Source organism: Xenopus laevis, chromosome 2L (assembly GCF_017654675.1).
Source record: "Xenopus laevis strain J_2021 chromosome 2L, Xenopus_laevis_v10.1, whole genome shotgun sequence".
NCBI lineage: Eukaryota > Metazoa > Chordata > Amphibia > Anura > Pipidae > Xenopus > Xenopus laevis.
The window spans coordinates 69258097-69279355 of NC_054373.1; the positions used below are offsets into that span (position 1 = coordinate 69258097).

Here is a 21259-nt window from a genome sequence, read left to right on the forward strand (position 1 = left end):
AGACTCTTGGCGTTCATATTTAGGATGGTTTATCCTTGTATGCAAGACATTTGGTGAGATACATATGGCAAATTGCAAAGCTTCTCGAGTACTACATGTCCCAAAGAGAAAATGTTAACATTTCTTGTTGTTATAACAAAATTCCCTCTACCACCCTTGTGCAACAAATCTGAAATCATTACAATAGGAAAACTGTTTATTTTCAGTAACTTTCTCAAGGTTGCATCTATATACAGACATGTTTAGATTAAAAAAAACAAAAAAAAGACAACTGGAGAAAGCTAAAGACTGGGAGTTGTGGTCAAAACCGTTGAGGAGATTCTAGTTAGTCTTAGATGTCTTTAATAACTTCCTCTAGCTCCTCTTTACAATACATATGAAATTTCTTCCCAGGTTCTATTGTGGCAAGCTGTGGAAAGATAAAAGGGGAGTGTCAGTTGAGGAGAACATGAAGGAGGGCGAGTCTGTAAGGGGGGGGGGCTGCTGCTGTGAGTTTGATATATGTCAGCAAGGAATCTCTGCCCCTGCAATAGCCCAAATATAGCTACATGACCCCAGAATAGCATTTTGGACAGGTCCCCCAAACCTCCTGTTCAGAGAGAGGATCTGAACCTTAAGCACCATGCTGGGGAACAGTGCTAAGATTCCCAGAGCAGGAATATGCATCCATTTCCTCAAGAATCCAGGAGGAAGGAGAAACACACACAAATCTATATATAAGTTAAAAACTAGAAAGCACACATATATTAAATGAACATTATCATATTAATCTTAAAGTGCATTTATCTTAAAGCTTAATACACCAAAGCCCATGTTTGTTTGGGGCTTCTACACCACCAGAAACATGCAATGTGTGTTGGCGTAGATGCATGGTTATGCATTTATGATGCAAAAAAATGTAGGGCCCTTATATTGTTCAAGGGACCATATAAGGCAATGGCAGTTTTTGGGGCTTTAGAACCAATGATTGGCCCTCATTGTCTACGCTTGTATGTTCCAGTAAGCATGTGCAAAGACTTGTAACTTGGAAACTTGGAAGTCCAGTGTGCTTTTGGGCAATCGGCATAATAGGCACTGCACTGATATAAGGCTTCATTAAGAAATATCATATTAAACCATTCACAGGGGATAAAAAAACATTACAAATTACATTAGGTAATGGAACATTTACTTCACCAGTTAATTTTCCAAGGTTTTTGAAACTGGCATCAAATGCAATTACAAAGTACCTTTAAGTCCAACACAGCAGCCAATAACTTAAGCAATTATAACGAAGAGCATTAAAAAAAATACTTTGTAACAGAGAGATTTTACACTACATAATGAATTATTAACTTTGAGATTAAAGATGGCCATAGACGCACATATATTGTATGAAACAAATTTTCATATGACATTCGATGTGTGTATGGTGGGAGACAAGCTGACCGATATCGGAAGAAGACTTTAAAATCGGTCAGCTTGATTTGCCGCTTTTGAAGGCACCTGAACATTGGCCATTGTTAGTCCTGAATCATCAGATACAGGTAGAATTCTATTTTTTCTACCTGTATATCTGATGATTCAGCTCTACACGTGTGTATTGAAACAAACAATCTTTTTTGGATAGATCATTTTCAGGAAAGATCATAATTGTAACATCTATGGCCACCTTAAGTGTTTTTTTGTAACTTTAATTTTCAGGTAAGCTTTTGTTCAAGTACAAGTGCTAAGATACAAGTTTTAGAAATTGTTTAAAAAAAAAAGAGAGAAGAAGAAAAGGAGAACTAAAGCTCAACAAAAACTAGGCTAGAAATACTGCCCTTATGTTTTAGGGTTCCATACCAGCCCAAGGCCACTCTCATTACTTGGCAGCTCCCTAGCATCAGAATAATAATTTACAACAAACGCTAAACTAAGCTTCTCAAACTAAGCTTCTCAACACTTCTTTGAAGGTCTGGCTCAGCAGCTGTCCTACTCCCTGGTGCTCTAATGGGCAGCAGTTCCTCAAGTATGTATATATGTGAAGGTTAAGCCACCCATGACCCCTTTCAGTAGTTATCAGCCCATAAATCACTCTCGCATCTGAATTTTAAGGGGGCTCTTGATCAAAGTAGAGAAGGGAAAGCTGCAGAAACAATCGCCTGTATTTCATAGCAGGTACAAAGTTTTAACAGACATGTATTACGAAGTTGTTTTATTTAGTACTAAGAATCTATACATACACATTTATAAAATTACTGTTCTGTATATAAAACATGGCATTTCTAGCCATATTAATTTTAAGGGTTTAGTTCTACTTTATGCAATTGGTAGCAAAAGCAATCTTAAAAATCTTAAAAATTAATTAGTTTCTACATATTAAAAAGTTACACAAGACACTTGTACATCCTACAGTGACTGTTAATTTTTTTTCTTCTACAGTTTAATAAGAAAAACCATTAAATAAATAGAAATGAATTATTAAAAACAAAAAACAGTTAAAATGAGCAGTAGTGAGTCAAGCCCGTGTTGTATTAAGCCTATTTAATGCATAATATACAGAAAACAAATTAATAAGTACCTCAATGTTTGTTGCATTCAGCTTCTCCTCCATCACTTGCTTCAGAATGGTGAGGGAAGATTTAATGGCCTCCTTCAGTGTCATGGACTGTGAAGAAGAATAGAAAAATGTACAGTTAAGCAGTTAAATTCTTTACTATACACCTAGGGGCAGATTTATCAAGGGTCGCATTTCGAAGTGGAAAAAACTTCTAAATTTGACCATCGAATTGGATTACTTCGACTTCGAGTGTTAAAGTCGAAGTTTTTTTGTATCGAATTTGCCCGTTTTCAGTCACAAGAAGATCGTTCGATCGTACAATGAAATCCTTCGAATCGAACGATTTCATTGATCGATCGATTTTCCTTCTAAAGACTTGAATTTGCTTCTTGACTTCTAAAGACTTGAATTTGACTATGTGTTAGAAGAGGTCCCCATAGGCTAACATAGCAATTCGGCAGGTTTAAGATGGCGAAGTGTCGAAGTCGAACTTTTTAAAGAAACAGTACTTCGATTTTCGAAGTCGAACTTTTTTACTTCGAACTGAAGTCGAAGTCGAATTTAGGCCTATTCGATGGTCGAAGTACCAAAAAAATAGTTCGAAATTCGAAGTTTTTAACTTCGAAAATTCACTTCGACCCTTAGTAAATCTGCCCCTTAATGGCAATAGTGGTCCCAAGTATTTCAAATAATATCCATATATCTCATACTTGTATTTTTTCCACTGATCTACTACAGACTAAATACTACCAAAAATCACTTGGGACGGGCAAGATAGTCTTCATTACCCATTCTATTCTTTGTGTCAGTGATGGTTATTTTAAATGTTAGCTCTTACACACTGTACACCAGTTTTGTCCAACTGGCAGCCCACGGCCCCCCTTCTATGGCTCTCCTTTGAAATATGGCAACTGTGACTGTTTACCCTTGTCCAAGTTTTAAAAGGTATCAGAACTCAGATCAACTGGCCCCTGCATTGTTCACACCAAAGATCAGGCTTGTGTTCTTTACAATTGTAATCCCATGTACTGTTCATGCCTGTAAAATCCTGTATTGTTAAGCCTTGTAAGGGCCTGCACTGTTCATACCTGTAAAACCCTGTACTGCTCACTCAGACTGTCAGAGCCCACATTGTTCACACCTCCTGCAGACTGTAGAAGCAGCACTGTCACTGTAAACAGTTCAGTAAAGTACATGGTCCTTACTTGCATGGTTCTGATAAGAATTATTGTCTCCTACCCTGCTCTTCCTATGCCTGCTCTACCCTAACTGTGTGCCCAGCTCTGCCTGTCCAGCTCTGCCTGTGTGCGCGCCCTACTCTGCTTGTGTGTATGTGCACGCCCTACTCTGCCTGTGTGGGTGTGCGCCCTAATATGCCTGTCCAACTTTGCCCGTGGGTGTGTGCCCTGCTCTGCCTGTCCAACTTTGCCCATTTGTGTGCACCCCGCTCTGCCTGTCCAACTTTGCCCGTATGTGTGCGCCCCACTCTGTCTGTCCAACTTTGCCCATGTGTGTGCGCCCCGCTTTGCCTGTCCAACTTTGCCCGTGTGTGCGTGCCCTGCTCTGTCTGTGTGCCCTGCCCATGTGTCTGCCCCTGTGCGTGCAACCTGCTTGTGTGTGCGCACCCTGCTCTGCCCGTGTGTGCACACGCCCTACTCTGCCAGTCCAACTCTGCCCATTTGTGCGCCCTGCTCTGCCTGTGTGTTTGCGCCCTGCTATGCCTGTGTGTGCCCTGCCTGTCCAACTTTGCCAGTGTGTGTGCCCTGCTCTGCCTGTCCAACTTTGCCAGAGTGTGTGTGCGCCCTGCTCTGCCTATGCACGTGCCCTGCTCTGACCGTGTGTGTGAGTGCCCTACTCTGCATGTATAACTTTGCCAGAGTGTGTGTGGGTGCGCCCTGCTCTGCCTGTCCAACTTTGCCAGAGTGTGTGTGGGTGCGCCCTGCTCTGCCTGTCCAACTTTGCCAGAGTGTGTGTGGGTGCGCCCTGCTCTGCCTGTCCAACTTTGCCAGAGTGTGTGGGTGCGCCCTGCTCTGCCTGTCCAACTTTGCCAGAGTGTGTGGGTGCGCCCTGCTCTGCCTGTCCAACTTTGCCAGAGTGTGTGGGTGCGCCCTGCTCTGCCTGTCCAACTTTGCCAGAGTGTGTGGGTGCGCCCTGCTCTGCCTGTCCAACTTTGCCAGAGTGTGTGGGTGCGCCCTGCTCTGCCTGTCCAACTTTGCCAGAGTGTGTGGGTGCGCCCTGCTCTGCCTGTCCAACTTTGCCAGAGTGTGTGGGTGCGCCCTGCTCTGCCTGTCCAACTTTGCCAGAGTGTGTGGGTGCGCCCTGCTCTGCCTGTCCAACTTTGCCAGAGTGTGTGTCTGTGTGTGTACTGCTCTGCCTGTCCAACTTTGCCAGAGTGTGCGCGCCCCCCGCTCTGCCTGTCCAACTTTGCCAGAGTGTGCGCGCCCCCCGCTCTGCCTGTCCAACTCTGCCAGAGTGTGCGCGCGCCCCGCTCTGCCTGTCCAACTCTGCCAGAGTGTGCGCGCGCCCCGCTCTGCCTGTCCTACTCTGCCAGTGTGTGCGCGCGCCCTACTCTGCCAGTGTGTGCGCGCGCCCTACTCTGCCAGTGTGCGCGCGCCCTACTCTGCCAGTGTGCGCGCGCGCCCTACTCTGCCAGTGTGGGCGCGCGCCCTACTCTGCCAGTGTGGGCGCGCGCCCTACTCTGCCAGTGTGGGCGCGCGCCCTACTCTGCCAGTGTGGGCGCGCGCCCTCCTCTGCCAGTGTGCGCGCGCGCCCTCCTCTGCCAGTGTGCGCGCGCGCCCTACTCTGCCAGTGTGCGCGCGCGCCCTACTCTGCCCGTGTGCGCGCGCGCCCTACTCTGCCCGTGTGCGCGCGCGCCCTACTCTGCCAGTGTGCGCGCGCGCCCTACTCTGCCAGTGTGCGCGCGCGCCCTACTCTGCCAGTGTGCGCGCGCGCCCTACTCTGCCAGTGTGCGCGCGCGCCCTCCTCTGCCAGTGTGCGCGCGCCCTACTCTGCCAGTGTGTGCACGCGCCCTACTCTGCCAGTGTTTTTTATTGAGGATTAAGTAAATGCTGATTTCTTTTTATAAAAATGAATGTTCAAACAGGACACTAAAGTAAATGACAATACCAAATTTCTATGCTTTCTGAATAATGTATTTCTAGATAATGTATCCCATACCTTATTCTTTAGATACCAGTACTCTTACCTTGTGATATACCTCCTGCAAAGAACTCTGAGCACCCTCTGATGCAGAGCCAATGGCACGGGCATCACACTGAACAAAAGTCCCTGACGGGTCCATGTGGAATCTACAACACAAATGCATAATGCAATGACAGTTCACCATGGTACCAAAGTGAAAGGGTAAATATACATATATTAAAAGCCATTAAAAGCCATTTTCTAAACAGAACACTCACAGTTGAGGTCCTTTCTCATCTGCTCCTCCAAAAAGCAATGCCACACCAAACGGACGGCTCTAAAATTCAGTACATGAGAGAGAGAACAGTATAAGGAAACATTATTAAATAGGATGCACCGAATCCAGTATTTTGGATTCGGCCGAACCCCGAATCCTTCGTGAAAGATTTGGCCGAATACTAAACTGAATCCAAACCTAATTAGTGGAAGGGGAAAATATTTTTTACTTCCTTGTTTTGTGACAAAAATATGCAAATTAGGATTCGAATCGGGCAGAATTATTTGGCTGAATCCGAATCCTGCTGAAAAAGGCAGAATCCTGCCTGAATCCTGGATTTGGTGCATCCCTATTATTAAACATTATCGTGCAAATACACTACTACAGAGGGGAAATAATTGTGCACAAAACAAGAAGATATTCAAAGAAAAAAAATAAAAGAAGAAAAAGTAGTGTCAAGGGAAATAGGAAATTCTACAGTGAAGAAGTGCATATACACAGACTATGGGATAGTGTATTTAGTAAATGCAAAGAGAAAACAATAGTAACATTAAAGTAAATTATCACAAGACAGCAGCATATAAATTGATTTGGGAAGGATTTGAATTCATATATGTCACTTGCAAAGCTTACCATTGCCCCAGGGTCAGCATCCTCCTCTCCAAACTGCAGAGCTAGGTTGGAAACAGCTTGTGTAACACTTTTAACCGTCATGGTCTCATTGTATGTAAACCAATGATTCTGCATGAAGCAACATGAAAGATTTTCATTGCTTTTCAACCCACACCCCCAAAGAAATCATAAAAATATCACATAATATATTGATGATTAACCAAAATTAAGTTCTTTTTTTTTGAGTACCTGTGTCTCCACCCGGGCTTTATCAATCAAAGTCTTTGCATCTGCTATTAATCCACTCATGGCGCAACCTATGAATTGGAATGGAGATTAATAGAATATATTTCCCATTTATTTTCTGAACGGCCCGATTAAAATTAACTATCAGCATGGTGTAGGAAATTATATTAGGAGACGTTTAAAATGACATATGGATGTTGGGCACCACCAACTAGATTAATCCCAAAGATAGATTTTTGTTCATTTTTTATCAGATGCATTTCTGCTTGTACCCTCTTCCTCTTTCACTATGCCAATCAAGTCAAGCCTCCTAGGTTGCTAGAAAATGGGTTTCCAAAATCAGATTTTATTTTAAACTGGAGATCAAGAATATGTGTTAGCTTTGTTTTCTCATTGTAAAGTGAACACACCCTTGTATCTTATAATGCACACTAAATGTTTAAATTAGCAGATTGTGTAGTAAATCTATCCTTTATCACCTTTTGTTCTGTGTTGTCAAAGCTAAACAATGCCATCTCTATGCAGTCCGCATATCGTCGGTGTCTTACATCTGCCACCGTGTCAAATATTACTTTCCAATACTCTTTTATGAAGTCACAAGAGAACCAGATATGGCTGAATGAGCCTTCCGACCTATCACATCTCCAGCAATTAGCTGACACATTCTGATACATTTTATGTAGACTCTGGGGCGTTCTATACCATCGGCTGATTAATTTGTAATTTGCCTCCTGCGCTCTCGTCGATTTAGCACCTTTGTGCGCTCTCTCCATTATCTTATTCTAGGTGGCGTAATGTAAGTCTATGCTGAGTTCTTGTTCCCATTGCCGCATTCCCATTACTATACATATGTTCCAGGCAGCAAGAATGTTGATTCCAAAATATTGGAAGAGTCAGCAGGTGCCAAATAAAACTGAATGGATAAAAGAAATGGAAAATACTAGGCTGATGGAGGAACTACTGGCAATCAAGCATGGAACGTCTCAAGCGTTTAGACATACTTGGGCAGAGTGGATTCATTATATAGATTCTAATCAGGACCTATAATGTAGATCGGATATGACGAATGTGGATACAAATACAAGACTACAGAGGGAGAGATAGTCAACTAAAACTAGTCAATTAAAACTAACTCTAGACCTGCTTCCACAACCCTTTCTTCCTATATTCCCCTTTCCCAACCACGCTTTTATCTCTCTGACCTGCTCACTCTTTTCTTTTCTTCCCCATTTACTACCCTACCCAGTACACGATAGAAGGATGGTAATATGCAAAACCAGAAGTCAGGTGTTTAAGACTCAATGGTTAAACAATGCCAGTTAGCAAAGTAGCAGTGATGTATTGTAATCAGTTGAAGATTATTGTTGGAATTGTGATGACTTCTGTACAGATCTGATCCCCCCCTTCTTTTTCTTTTTCTGTACCCCAAGTTTATGTGAAAAAGTAAAATAAAGACTTACAAAAAATAAATTAGCAGATTGTGTCCCCTGTAAGAAAATACTTTTTCTTTATAAACATTAAATTTACTGCAGTAAAGCAGTTCTGACACCATACTTTCTTTCAGTAGTGCAAGTTGGGCTGCTGGGGAAAGCAGTGAAATTTCCACTTGTTTCTAAGGGGGGCAGTTGTTGAAACAGCTTTACTATAACAAATATACTGTAGATTATTTTATTGAGAAAAAGCACAATCGTCCTGGGGTAGCCACAGGCACTATCTGCTTAGAAGGCTCCTAAGGTGAAGTTTTCATTTAAAGGAATAGTTCAGTGTAAAAATATAAACTGGCTAAATAGATTTTAGAGGTTGTGAAAAATAGAAAATGTTTCTAATACAGTTAGCCAAAAATGGAATCTAAAAGCGAGTAGCGAGTAGCTGTCTAACATAACAGAACAGAACCCAACTTCCTGCTTTTCAGCATCCTGAGTTAGTCAGCGACTTTAATGAGACATAACTGTTCATAGAGTTTGCCATTTATTCTTAGCGTGCAGGGCAGATTCAAAAGCAAACAGTTATAACCTATGTGCCCCCCTCAAGTCACTGATTGGTTACTGCCTGGTAATCAGTGGAAACCAAGAGAGCTGCAAAGCAGGAAGTAGTGTTTTGGCTATTATGTTAGACATCCAGTCACTCCAGCCTTTATACATTACTTTTTTTGCCAAACTTTTTTTTTTACTAATTATATTGAAAACATTTTTTATTTTGCACAGCCTACCTATATATACTAATTATTTAGTAACACCTCCATAAAGAACTATTTTAATGCTTTATTTAAAAATACCATAATAAATATCTGGTTCCCATTGTAGGGATACAGCGATATGCCGACATGCCTTCTACCACGGCAAAGTGCACGCTCCACGTTTCCTAGCTCGACTGGAAGTAAGTTGAAGCAGTGCTAGAGATTTTTTCAGCCTGCCTGCATTATCATTTAGTCTGATTTGTGCTGTGAGCAGTGAAGGCAGCACCAGGTCAGCTATAAATCTTAAAGTCACAAAAGACCCTCATCATCTCCCTCTCATGCCTTCACGCAGCTCTAAAGGTGGCCATACACAGGGAGATCCGCCATGTCATGGTCCGATTGTGGGACCACATCAACGAAAAGATGCGGCCGCAATCCGATGGGATTTTTAAACCTGCACGATCAGCATCTGCCCGACTTTCGGCCAGATATTGATCAGGGACACGGTCGTATGGCCCCACACCGACTTGGTCTGTCTGCAGCTTTTATCGGCCTGTGTATGGGGGCCATAACTGAAATAAGTCAGGACGGCAAAGAGATATGACTGCACACACATCTCCTCTCCCCAAAACCTAAATGAAAGTAATTTAAAACAAGGGGCAGAACAATAAACAAAGCAGGCTAAAGATTGCTCTTACGGCTGCTGCAACTGGCTTCCGGTTTTATAAGATATCGGGAGATGTGGACTCGCATGTGTCTGCAGCTTAGGGCATGTCGTCATATTGCCTTACTCCAGAAGACACTGCACAACTGGAAGTATACTTTTATTATGGTATTTGTGAATAAACCATAAGAAATAGTTAGCTTTGTGCATGATAGACATATTATTGGAGGGGGCTATAAAGGATTTTTAATAGTAAACATTTTCATGTTACTGTTCCGGTAACTCATAGATAGACCAAGATCTAAGCAACTTATCAATTGATAGGTTATGGTGTGAACAAGCAGTAATTGTGAATGCCAAAATATAAAGTTACATGACAAAGGTAATGCCCACCAATTTTTGCAGAAATTTAGGTGAAACCTAACTTTTTAAAAAGAAACAACTTTTTTCACTACTTAAGAAATTATAAACCATACTAAATAATAAATATTCAGATAAAATATCACCATTTTACATATAACGTATAGTTTTAAAGGGGCAGTATAGTACCTTTATTAATGTGAGTTTGATGAATTTTGTTTTTGAGGAATTTTTTTGTTTATTTTTTTAAAACAAGAAATATCTATAGTTTTTGTTATTTTTTTACACCATTTAGAGCAAAGACTGAAAATGAAATCAATATCCCTTACCGGTTCTGCTGAAACACTGTTTAAGGAATAGTAAGTAATAGTAATATTTGGTAAAACAAAATAAATCACAGATAAATCCTTTGTATAATGAGGGGAAAGCAAAGGCTGCACCTCAAGGCTAACATCAGACTACTGGTGAAGAAAAGGAAACTTCTCAATGCCACCCATGTCTCTTAGCAGTGACAGCTATGGCATACACCTGTCACTTTACACACAGGTTGATTTTATCCCAAAACTCATGTGTCCACTCTGCTGGTCTGGCATTATATAATGGCACATGACATTTTCTTAGTTGGAAGAAGAAACAGTAATTTATCCCATATAACCATTTTCTGCCTGAAATATGTCCCATGTGCACAGTGACAGGAGAATTCTACACCCATCAGTGAATGAACAGATTCTGTGGTAGGGGGTCAAATCAGTTTGGGAGGAAATGCAGTGTGTGAAATAAGCCTAAGCAAGGGATGGGTATGTTGAGTTTCCATGATTTCCTTTTTTTATTTAAAAGAATAGGTGGATTACATTTATAAGGAGACTTGCAATGTTACCTATGTGTGCATCAATTTCTACAATTTTTTCAATGCTACTAGGCTCCATCAGGGGGGAAGTAATCCTCTTCTCAACTGCTAGACATACCCCCTCTGAAGTCTGGATCCCAATTGCTGTTGAACCAAGCTGAAGAAAACAAATGATAATAGCAAAATGTACTGCAAAAATTGTTCCTACAGAATAGGTGATGTTTTGAGAAATAAAACATGTGAACATGAGAAGCATACAGGAACACAAAACTTTTTTTTAAAGGAGAAGGAAAGTAATTTTTACTTGGGGTTGCCAAAGTTAGGCACCTCCAAGTGATCGCATTTACTTACCTGACACCCTGGGCGGGTGCACCTATCAGGAGAAAACTGCACTGGCCTGGGGTTATGCCAGTGAGAACCATGATGGGTGTAAAAATGTCAAACAACTCAAGACGTTACTTTTTTTGGCATTGACCAAAAAACACCATTAACTTTCCATGTGTTTTGACTGCAATACTATGTTAACTATTACACATGGCTGAAATATGCTGTGTTTTCAAGATGAGACCAGCATTTCTCACGAAAATGTGTCACTGCGTCATTACGTGGATCACAGCACCTCATCATTAGTGGTGCCTGACATAATTACATTATGTAATTATGCCAATGTAATGATGTAAAAATCATTAAGGAAATGAGAACATAATCACAATGGAGTATAGGAAGTTAAAACAAAACACCTGGCTGAAATTAGCTTGAACCTGCTTGTGTTTATGCATTAACTTAATTACAATGCTAAGGGGATTATTAAAACATAGTGAAAACCACCATTTGTCTATGTTCAGAAATGTTTGCCTTGGCTAGATACTAAAGGTCTGGCTTAATTTGAATCTTACAAACAGAGAAGGCATTCAACCACCTTAGAACCAAACATTCATTCAGGACATCACTTAAAGGGATACTGTCATGGGAAAACATGTTTTTTTCAAAACGCATCAGTTAATAGTGCTGCTCCAGCAGACTTCTGGACTGAAATCCAATTCTCAAAAGAGCAAACAGATTTTTTTTATATTCAATTTTGAAATCTGACATGGGGCTAGACATTTTGTCAATTTCCCAGCTGCCCCATGTCATGTGACTTGTGCCTGCACTTTAGGAGAGAAATGCTTTCTGGCAGGCTGCTGTTTTTCCTTCTCAATGTAACTGAATGTGTCTCAGTGGGACATGGGTTTTTACTATTGAGTGTTGTTCTTACATCTACTAGGAAGCTGTAATCTTGTGTTAGGGAGCTGTTATCTGGTTACCTTCCCATTGTTCTTTTGTTTGCTGCTGGGGGGGGGGGAGGGGGGTGATATCACTTCAACTTGCAGTACAGCAGTAAAGAGTGATTGAAGTTTATCAGAGCACAAGTCACATGACTTGGGGCAGCTGGGAAATTTACAATATGTCTAGCCCCCATGTCAGATTTCAAAATTGTATATAAAAAAATCTGTTTGCTCTTTTGAGAAATGGATTTCAGAGCAGAATTCTGCTGGAGCAGCACTATTAACTGATTCATTTTGAAAAAAAATGTTTTTTCCCATGACAGTATCCCTTTAAGAATACATGCGTCCTATTTATCATGTGTATAACAATTAACACAAGAAAAATTTGGTAAAAGCTTTGTAAAATAAATGGCCAATATATCAACTGCATGGATATGATGCCATTATTTTGCACCATTTACACTGGATTACACAGAGATTTGCAATTGCTAAGATTCCACAGATACATAAATATGCCATTTTTTTTACAAGGATATCTGGTAATGAGTGGTGTATTTTGTTGCAGGGTGTATTTTAAAAGCAGGGTTCTACTTTATTTTTTTTATTGCATAAGGTTGCAGTTGTGATTGCTCTTTGTAGTGCTAACAAAAGTTATAACAACAACAACAACAAAAAAAAATATGTATTTTATTCTGATTAGAATCTGTATATGGTTTTGCATAATGTATGATTTTTGGATATGGTTAAATACTGTATCCTTCATAAAAGATTTGGCAGAATGCCTAAATGAATCTAACCCCTAGTTTTCATATTCACATTTCAGGAAAATAAAAAAAAAAGTAATATAAAAAAATAATTATATGCAAAAATGTAAGTAATTCATTTAACATGCAGGAGCAGTGAACGGCCTACATTCGAAAGCTTTATTCTACACAGGAAAATCTTTAATGCAGCTTTTACTTGTGTAGGCCACGTACATACTTTCACTTTCTGTTGTATGTACCAGAATTACCTTTATGGCTTCGATTGCGTACTCAACTTGAAAAAGTCGGCCCTCAGGAGAGAATGTGTTGACCCCTCTGAAAAAAGATCATTTGTTGCAAATAAATGACACCTGTCATTGATACTTTTACCATTTAATACTCTCATATATAAATTTAATCTGAATTAAAACAAAATACAGAGTTCAGAGGGCCCACCAGGTTGCTCCCATCCCATGATTTGTACCCATGAGTGATGCTGCACATTCACATGCATAATACAATTTTACATTGCTTTATACATTTTACAGTAGTAATACATATTGAGGTAAGCTTGTCACAACTTTAAAGTATTTTACAAAACAACCTATGTGCTGATCATTTTTTCTGCAGCCTTTTGTCATGACATGGTGAATTTACTGTGTATATAGCAAAGAAAGAAACAAGAAAACAGCATGACATGAAAACATTCTGGACGACCTATTTTACCTCATTTAAGCAGTTAACGCTGTAAAAGCGATTAGACTTTACATGTGAGGTCTCCAGGTCATAACATGGCAGAACACAATATTATTGAAAAAATCCTAAACAAGGCCCAGTGTTTCCACATGACTCAGCACAGCAATCGTTTTTTTTTTCTTTTCCATTCTGCAAACTCTCACCTGTCATATTCGGAGCGGGTTAAGAACATGGTTCCAGACACAATCAACGATATCAAGCTCTTCAATTAAAGACAGCTAGAACTGGCAAACCACAGCAAATTGGCAAATCTACCGGGATAACAATTACCGGCTCACACCGCGCATGCGCCACATCTGGTCGCCCATTGGCTAAACGCAGTGGGTGGAGTCAGAGAAATGAAGACAATGCGGAGCATACTTGGAAATGTAGTTCGTACCGGTGAGGAAGGTGCTTTCCGGGTTAGGATGCGTTGTTCTAGTTTCGTCGGAAACGTATTTCTATTGCAATCTCTAGAGTAGCAAATAAAGGTTTTCAAAGGCTCTGACAAGACTTTTGTTTATTTTTTTCAGCTGTGGTTAAAGTGGGAGGCTTCGATAAAATTTGGAACTTGGACCCCATTCTTGTTACCCTCACACGCGCCTGCGTTACGTACGGTTACGTATCCATATTTTAGTTGATTCATTCATTTGTGACTAATGTGTATGCTGCGTGTTTTGTTGACTGTTGTGTTCAGTTGAACTGCAGGCAATTTAATATACACGTGTCAGTTTATCTGATCTAAGGGACACAATATACAGTATACATCCTATATAATAAAGTTGAAGTGTCTCTGCGTCTAGTCCCTGTGTCGGTGGAATTGCGCTACTGCGCATGTGCCCCACAGACCGTCTCTGGTGAATTTACGCTAGCGTCTCTGGCGAATTTACGCTAGCGGAGTAGATAGACGCTGACCAGAGCGTAAATTCGCCTGGCGAAGTGCGGCGAACGCTCGCGAAGCCTGCGCTAGCGATCTTTCGGCACCATGTGACAGGAGTAGCTGCTGGAACTGCGCATGTGCCCCACGGACCGTTAGCTGCTGGAATTACCTGTCCGAAGAGAGGATCTGCCGCCTGCCACCTGAAGAGGATCCGCCGTCTGAAGAGGATCCACCGCCGCCTGAAGAGGATCCACCGCCGCCTGAAGAGAGGATCCACCGCCGCCTGAAGAGAGGATCCACCGCCGGCGTCTGAAGAGAGGATCCACCGCCGCCGCCTGAAGAGAGGATCCACCGCCGGCGTCTGAAGAGAGGATCCACCGCCGGCGTCTGAAGAGAGGATCCACCGCCGTCTGAAGAGAAGATCCACCGCCGTCTGAAGAGAGGATCCACAGCCGCCAAAGGAGAAGAAGAAGCCACCGCCGAGGAAGAAGACGTCACTATGGAGAAACTGCGTGAAAGGGCCCCGGCGAACTTGACAGGTAAGTCCCACTGGCCACCAATGTTAACCCCCCTGGCCACCAATGTTAACACCCCCTGGCCACCAATGTTAACCCCCCTTGGCCACCAATGTTAACCCCATCTGGCCACCAATGTTAACCCCACCTGGCCACCAATGTTAACCCCCTCTGGCCACCAATGTTAACCCCCCTGGCCACCAATGTTAACCCCCTCTGCCCACCAATGTTAACCCCCCCTGGCCACCAATGTTAACCCCCCCTGGCCACCAATGTTAACACCCCCCTGGCCACCAGCATTAACCCCCTGGCCACCAGTGCTACAAAGGGAGCCCTGCCTACTAATGTTACCCACTCTGAAATGTTGGGAGGTATGTGACGACATATGTTCTAGCGCCCCGTTAATTTAACGGTCTTAATGTCTAGTAGAATATAATTTGCAATACAATACTGGCTGCTCATTCAGGTTCACACTAAATCACAGTGTGGAAACTGTACTTTTAATATCACAATTCATTAATGATCAGCACTGCAGCCTGCCCTTTGCTTCTATTACAGATCTATCCACACAGCTACATTTATGAATTTAGATTATGCCAGAGCATGTTGCAGTGCCACTGACACTCCTTAACAAGAGCAGAAGATGGGAAACTGCTGGGGACAACTTTGAAGGCATGGATTACTGTTTTAGGGCTGATGAACCTCTGGGATGGAACTGTAAATTCAATATGTAAAATAATATCCAGTGTTTGTAGCTAGGGTTGCCACCTGGCCGGTATGTTACCTGCCTGGCCGGTAAAAATTATAGTTGATCCCAATGTTATTAATAGGGAAAAAGATAAATGTATAGTAAGACCGTTATTTTTTCCCGGAAAAGGTGGCAACCCTATTTGTAGCCTGTTTCTTTAAAACAACACCTTGTAACAAAGTTATGGAAACTATAGGCTTCTTGCTCGGCTTTGCAAAAAAATTAATTTCCTACAAATCATCTTTCTGACCTGATATTACCTTAATATATACATCTAGTTACTGTATTCAGGTGTAGTGTAGAAAAACAGGTTAATTTTGGTTCCCCTGGCAAATGTTATGTGGACACCCATGCTTAGACACATCCTCTCAACTGGTATTGTTATTCCTCTGAGCACCTACATCTTATGTTCAGAATTATGCTGTAAATGACAAAATATTTTTGTGACTTTTTATTATGTGGTCAGTATGCCATTGAGGGGACAGCTGGGAATGCTGTAGGGACCGCAGTGAACTGTATACTCCATTTATTATAAGCGCCAAATTATACTGCTGTTCAATAGAAGAGTGTATGTGTCAAACATGCCTATTCAAACTGATACAGGAGGTCCTGTAGGATTGAGCTTACAATTAGTGATGATCTAAATTTATCGACAAGTTTCGCCACAAAAATGATGCCCCTAGACTTCAATGCATCTCTACATACAATTGAATTTTATGAGTTAAGCAAGAGCTTAGCTTGTGATATTCTATCAATTATATATATTAAAGGTATCTAATGTATCAGCCTATCAGGTAGAGAAATCCACATCTTCACAGCTCTCACTGTAAAAAACCCTTCCGAAAATGTATATGTTATACATCATTTAATCACACATTCATATACATGCAGATTTAGACAGTACTGTATTTACACTGACAAGCCCAGTAATCCCCCCCCCCCACCTCGCTAGGCTACCTACAGGGGTTTAGGTGTGTAGCAGTGAGAATCCAAAAAATGAAAATATAGATCAGCGCCTACGGCAACAGAAAAAGAAACAGAAACAAAAAATAGTGTAGTATGTCTTAGTTCTTTTCTGCGGTGTATTGCCCTTTAAACTTCCAATCTTATTGGTAACATGCAAAAATTCCTCCAGTTTCCTCCACATTTAGTATGAAGGAACAATCACACATAGGGATATATTTTTGCACAGGCTGTAATCTCTGTCAAGGGGCCCGCAGCCTGTGACACACATACATACAGTGGCACACATACACACACAGTGACACACATACAGACAGATACACACACACACACACAGTGAAACACATACATATAGTGACACACACACACATACAGACAGATACACACACACACAAACAGACAGATACACACACACACACATACAGTGACACACACACAATGACACGCACACACACAGTGACACACATAGACAGATACACGCACACACACAGTGACACACACACACACACAGTGACACACATACATACAGTGAGACACACACACAGTGAAACACATACATACAGTGACACACACACACACACACAGTGAAACACATACAGACAGATACACACATACACATACAATGACACACACACAGTGGCACACATACAGACAGACACACACACACAGTAACTCACACACTCGATCTGTAACTGACTCCCTTGCCCGGCTGCAGCCTCACTAAATCCACCCCTCCCCCAAGCCAAGCACCTAGCAGTTACTCACAGTTCATCAGATGCACGAAATCCAGCCATGCTTTCAGTTGTTTACCGGCACCCGCTTCCCTCCCCGCACTACACTAAACTCCAGTCACGGGGAGGGGAGGGCGGAGTTTAGGACAAGCTTCCTCGAGTCTACACTGAAGCACTGTAGGTTCCGCCCCTCAATGACGCCGTGGTAGGAAACTTTGACACTAGGTGTCGGTATGATGCTAAGACATACTACACTATTTTTTGATTCTTATTTCTGTTGCCGTAGGCGCTGATCTATATTTTCATTTTTTGGATTCCTTTTTGTGCAGCTGAGAGACTTTGGGAAGATCGGCAAGAAAACGTTTTTTTTAAAGGACTTTGTTTATTTTTCCTAAATATACCTTTGTGCTATTTGTGTGCAGCAGTGAGTCCCCAGTGCTTCCAACAAAATTGGAATGCGGTTGGGCGGCACCTAGTCCAAAGGTGTTATAACAGGCTGTAATCTCTGTCAAGGGGCCCGCAGCCTGTGCAAAGATATATCCCTATGTGTGATTGTTCCTTCATACTAAATGTGAGTGCAAATTTGTTTTAAAAATCTTTTTTATATTTTTAATAAACGTTGTTACACTATCCTGGATTTATATCTCTCTATGGGGACATGAGGAGCTGACAGGAGAAGGAGGGAGAGATCTGCTACATACTACGGGCCATATACCCTACCTACAGTTTGTAAGTAGGCATTTTAGCCAAACGGTGGTGGAAAAATACTGGAGGAATTTTTGCATGTCACCAATAAGAGTGGAAGTTCAACGGGGAAATACACCTCAGAAAAGAACTTTGAGACTAGGTGGTGGTGTGATGCTAAGACATACTACACTATTTTTTGTTTCTTTTTCTGTTGCCGTAGGCGCTGATCTATATTTTCATTTTTTGGATACCTTTTTGTGCATCTGAGAGACTTTGGGAAGATCGGCAAGAAATAAATATACCTTTGTGCTATTTGTGTGCAGCAGTGAGTCCCCAGTGCTTCCAACAAAATTGGAATGCGGTTGGGTGGCACCTAGTCCAAAGGTGTTATAATGTTATAAAATTTGCCTACATTCTTTCATAACACAATTGTGGTTATAAGCTATAAATGAATGGGAACATGCAGTTAGGTTGGCAAATGAAGGAGAAAACAAGATTTGGTATGTGATAATTAAGTATGCACCAAATTCACTATCTTAGGATTCGCCAGAATCCTGAATCCTTTTTGAAAGATTCGCCAAATACTGAACGGAATCCGGACCCTAATTTGCATATGTAAATAAAAAAAGAGTAAAAAAAGAAGAAAACACTTTTGACCTTCTTGTTTGTGTGATGAAAAGTTATGTTTTTCTGGAATGGATTTGGTTCAACCAGGCACTTGTGTAAGTTTCTATAGTTTCTATAGTATATTATATCATTATTAATAATATACCTCAACCCACTTACTAGGGTTTCTGGTTCTTTTGAGCAAGCAGACAATGAATCCACACCAATGAGCGTATATTAAAGTGATATATTGTAAAATAAATCAATTGATTGTTCTACATAAATGATTACACTTAGACTAAACAATAATTACAATATTTACAGTTACACATTACACAAGTCTACATTGATGTTACCAAAAAGGTAGGGGAATAGAGTTCAGCTTCAACTCTGTCTTCCCCTCTGGTCTTCATTCCTCACATGTTGTTTTGTCCCAGGCTCCTCCAGCTCTCTAGCTGCCTCCTCTCAGCTGCCCAGCTCTCTTCACATTTGTCCAGTGTTCTTTTATCCTGGGTTCTCACCTGCCCCCACAGAAACCCTCCCAACTGCCAAGTTGCTGTGATAAACCCCCAACTTGCCTGCATCCTGTGCATCCTACACAACCAGTTTTATGGTCCCACAGCAGACATAGGCCTTAGTAATGACAGGAAAACCTTTGTTATGATAATCAGGGCTTCATGTATGTTCCCTGAACAACAGCTTTCATATTAAATAACAAAATCAAGATGGCAATTTCTTACAAATCCCCACCTAGAGGGCGAAGGACTTCAAAAGGAAAGAGCCCTCTAAATTAACAAAAAGCATAACATTGCCAATGCAGGTACACCCATTAATACACTGTTATTGTATATATTGGAGCTGAAAGTGATAGGATTATTGAGACCCAAATGATTTAACACTCACAAATATTTTAAATTTGGGATACTGTGAGTTCAATTTTAACCTAATTACACAAACACTCACAGTTGTTCATACTCATAATGTATAACCCTTCAGCCAGTTATGAGCCCACACACCCCAACTTTTAGAGGTGTAATATCCAGCTTATTGCGCTGCTTTGTCTGTGCCCCACTTACCACCTGACCCTGCTCCACCCAGGTCTGGGCTGGATCCCATCTTAGGCCTCTACCTTTAGAAAACCATGGTCTTTGCACTTTGGTGTTTGCAACACCCGACACATTTCTGCTTACCACAGTTTTCATATTAAAGAGACCACACAGGAAAAACAATTTATTATTTTAGGGTAGGGTGTAAATGTCTGTGGCACATTTTATTAATCAGCATCGCTGGAATGAGCATTTCAATTCAGCAATAGGTGTGAACGTAATACCAAGACTGGCCTCAGGAAATTCAGAAGATACACTACACTAAAGTGTGCAGCACTATCTTGTTCCAAATCACTAGTGAGATGTTTCTCGCCTTTGTCTCAGTATTTCCATATCAGTTTCATGCCTGATTATCACAACCCAACAAAACAGAAATTAGCATTATTATCAGAAGAGAGATCATTTGGGACAGAACCCACACAAGAGTTATTTAACAACAAAAGAACAACACAAGAAGTAAACTACTGTCTCTCGCAGATCTGTTATGTAAATAACCCCATGCATATCAATGTAAGACACTTGTACATTTGCATTTGCTGAAGGCTCTGGTAACTTTTACCATGTAGACTGTATATTGGAGTGTCTTTTTGTTTTTTTAAACACCCCACCTTGAGAACTGCAAATAATTATAAACTACAAATACAAACCACGACAGGCAAACTTTGGAAAAAAGAAGTCAAAAGAAAAAAAATATAGAGTGAATACTGCTTTGATTAAGAAACACATACTGATGTTATCAAGCAGCATGCAGTCTATGTAAAAAATGTTCATAACCTGTTGCTGCTGAAACAAGAGGAAAAAAAAATGTCACTCAGGCAAAAATACACCAAAAATAACAATTCAAAATATGCCCCAGTGCTTTTTACTCTGCTGTAGACTAAAGCAGCAACTATATTCAAAACTCCAAAGTGCAGGCAATTCTAACTATTGTAAACAAAAATATTTTAGAATTTGTTCAATCTGACTGTACCATATCAATTTAGAGGCTTTTCCTTAAGTACAAAAAGTAAAAAAAAAACAAATAGGTAAGGTCCTCTATAACTCTTTTTTTTCCATGAGATAAAGGGAGAAGGGAAATTCTTCTTTTTGTGAATTGCCATCCTGTTACCTGGAAAACAAACTCATAGAAGACATTAGCAACAATTTACATCCTCTTTTGTTCTTTTCATTTGAGCAATCTTTATCATGAGACTCTCCAATTCATTGTTAAATTTTCCCCATACATTTTTCAGACTTGAGTTCTCTTCACTTAGCCTTTCATTTTGAGTTTTAAGAACATTGTAGGGAATCAATGTATTCCAACTCTTGCTTTTATTTTGGAATCCCCACCTAGAGGACTTCCAGCTTTCATTTCCATTGTACATATTCTTATGATTGTACGTGTTGTTAAAAAGCATGGTACAATTTCTTGCTATGTGCCCAACTCTGGAACATGT

General features: G+C 41.0%; 1 protein-coding gene across 2 annotated transcripts; it reads right to left on the bottom strand.

Moving 5' to 3' along the window:
- Positions 1-178: 178 nt before the first annotated feature.
- psma5.L (proteasome subunit alpha 5 L homeolog) lies at positions 179-17568 on the bottom strand. 2 transcript variants are annotated; one of them, XM_018241128.2, is made up of 9 exons: positions 17459-17568; positions 13122-13188; positions 10875-11001; positions 6801-6868; positions 6573-6680; positions 5941-5999; positions 5727-5829; positions 2543-2629; positions 179-409 (listed from the first exon to the last, which is right to left on the bottom strand). In XM_018241128.2, the coding sequence occupies exons 1-9, from the start codon at positions 17485-17487 to the stop codon at positions 332-334; spliced, it is 726 nt and encodes a 241-aa protein (XP_018096617.1). In that variant the 5' UTR covers positions 17488-17568; the 3' UTR covers positions 179-331. The 2 variants fall into 2 exon arrangements, with proteins under 2 accessions (XP_018096617.1, XP_018096616.1); XM_018241127.2 differs by lacking the exon at positions 17459-17568 and adding an exon at positions 13752-14128.
- Positions 17569-21259: the final 3691 nt, after the last annotated feature.

What these genes read in the sequence shown, in the direction of transcription:
- psma5.L (XM_018241128.2), bottom strand. Translation starts at nt 17,487, where the DNA reads ATGGCTGGATTTCGTGCATCTGATGAACT. An exon ending in TTTCGTGCATCTGATGAACT is followed by an intron (nt 13,189 to 17,458) that starts GTGAGTAACTGC and finishes ATCTTTTTTCAG; the next exon opens with AGGGGTCAACACATTCTCTC. An exon ending in ACGCAATCGAAGCCATAAAG is followed by an intron (nt 11,002 to 13,121) that starts GTAATTCTGGTA and finishes TGTTTTCTTCAG; the next exon opens with CTTGGTTCAACAGCAATTGG.